At 38.3% G+C, this 1,340-nt stretch overlaps 1 protein-coding gene across 1 annotated transcript in view; it reads right to left on the bottom strand.

The window, feature by feature from the left end:
• Nucleotides 1-808: 808 nt before the first annotated feature.
• LOC121927168 (gastrula zinc finger protein XlCGF57.1-like) overlaps nucleotides 809-1,340 on the bottom strand; it is a 124,586-nt gene continuing 124,054 nt past the window's right edge. Inside the window, exon 4 of the mRNA XM_042460782.1 lies at nucleotides 809-1,335. Coding sequence (XP_042316716.1) covers nucleotides 809-1,335 — 527 coding nt within the window. The remainder of the gene's footprint in view (nucleotides 1,336-1,340) is intronic.

Genomic DNA, 1,340 nt, shown 5'->3' with positions numbered 1-1,340 from the left:
GAGGAACACTTTATGGTGCCAAAATAGGGTTGAAAACAGCATTCTGCAGGACATATAGCATATAAAATATAATACTGGCTTATACTGTATAGGAATTTGTTAGTGTCAGAATATACCTTTCTACTTTTTGGCATAGTTCCTGTTCTCCAAAACACCCACAAATTGATTATTGAATGAAACTAATAGATTTCAAGATTTTTGAATTGTGTTACATGCTTCATTGCGTGGTGATGCTTCTCTTTGCAGTGAGATTAACAATGTTAAATTAATGAACTAATTAAATATTTATCCAATGTTAAATTAATGTTTCAGCTAGTATTCTATGTCAGAAAAATTAATTCTTGTACTACCTTGCAGAATAATACAGAAGAAGTATTTCAACCCTGGGTTCTTAAATTATTTTTTTAACATCAATGTTGTTGTTCCTGTGAGATATGGAAATCTAATTTCCACTTTTGAATTCTAGCAGCACCTCACTGATACTAATACTGATGCTCCATAATTGATGCTGTCTTTCAGATATTCTAGATAGACAATGAAGAATACAGAATGCTCCAAATAATTCAAAGTTTTATTTAATGTTCCAGTAAAGGCAAGATACTTTAAAACCTAATACTTTGTAGAAGAAAAAGAATGTTAAAAAATTGTACTAAAGCTGAAGAAAACACAGTAAAGAGGTATGAAGGCTGCCTCACCAAAAAAAGCATTTTCAACTCCTCACATTTCCACACTTTTTCTCTAGTGTGGATTTTATGATGCCTCAAAAAGTGTGAATACTGAGAGGAAATTTCCTGCAGCACTTGTATTTCTATGGCTTCTCTCCTGTATGAATCCTATGGTGATTTCTAAGGTTGACAACTGAAGTAAAACACTTGCCACACTCCTGGCATTTGAATGGTTTCTCTCCTGTGTGGCCTCTCTGATGGAACACAAGGCCTGGCTTGCAAGCATAGCCTTTCCCACACTGCTGGCATCTGTAAGGTTTCTCTCCTGTGTGGCCTCTCTGATGGACCACAAGATGTGACTTACAAGCAAAGCCTTTCCCACACTGCTGGCATTTGAATGGTTTTTCTCCTGTGTGGCCTCTTTGATGGATCACAAGGTTTGGCTTGTAAGCAAAGCCTTTCCCACACTGCTGGCATTTGTAAGGTTTGTCTCCTGTGTGGCTTCTCTCATGGACCACAAGGCCTGAATTTTGAGCAAAGCCTTTCCCACACTCCTGGCATTTGAATGGTTTCTCTTCTGTGTGGCCTCTCCGATGGACCAAAAGGCCTGACTTTTGAGCAAACCCTTTCCCACACTGCTGGCATTTGAATGGTTTCTCTCCTGTGTGGCCTCTC

The sequence above is a fragment of the Sceloporus undulatus genome, chromosome 1 (genome assembly GCF_019175285.1).
Source record: "Sceloporus undulatus isolate JIND9_A2432 ecotype Alabama chromosome 1, SceUnd_v1.1, whole genome shotgun sequence".
NCBI classification, from domain to species: Eukaryota; Metazoa; Chordata; class Lepidosauria; order Squamata; family Phrynosomatidae; genus Sceloporus; species Sceloporus undulatus.
This window is presented reverse-complemented; position numbering and strand designations above follow the sequence as displayed.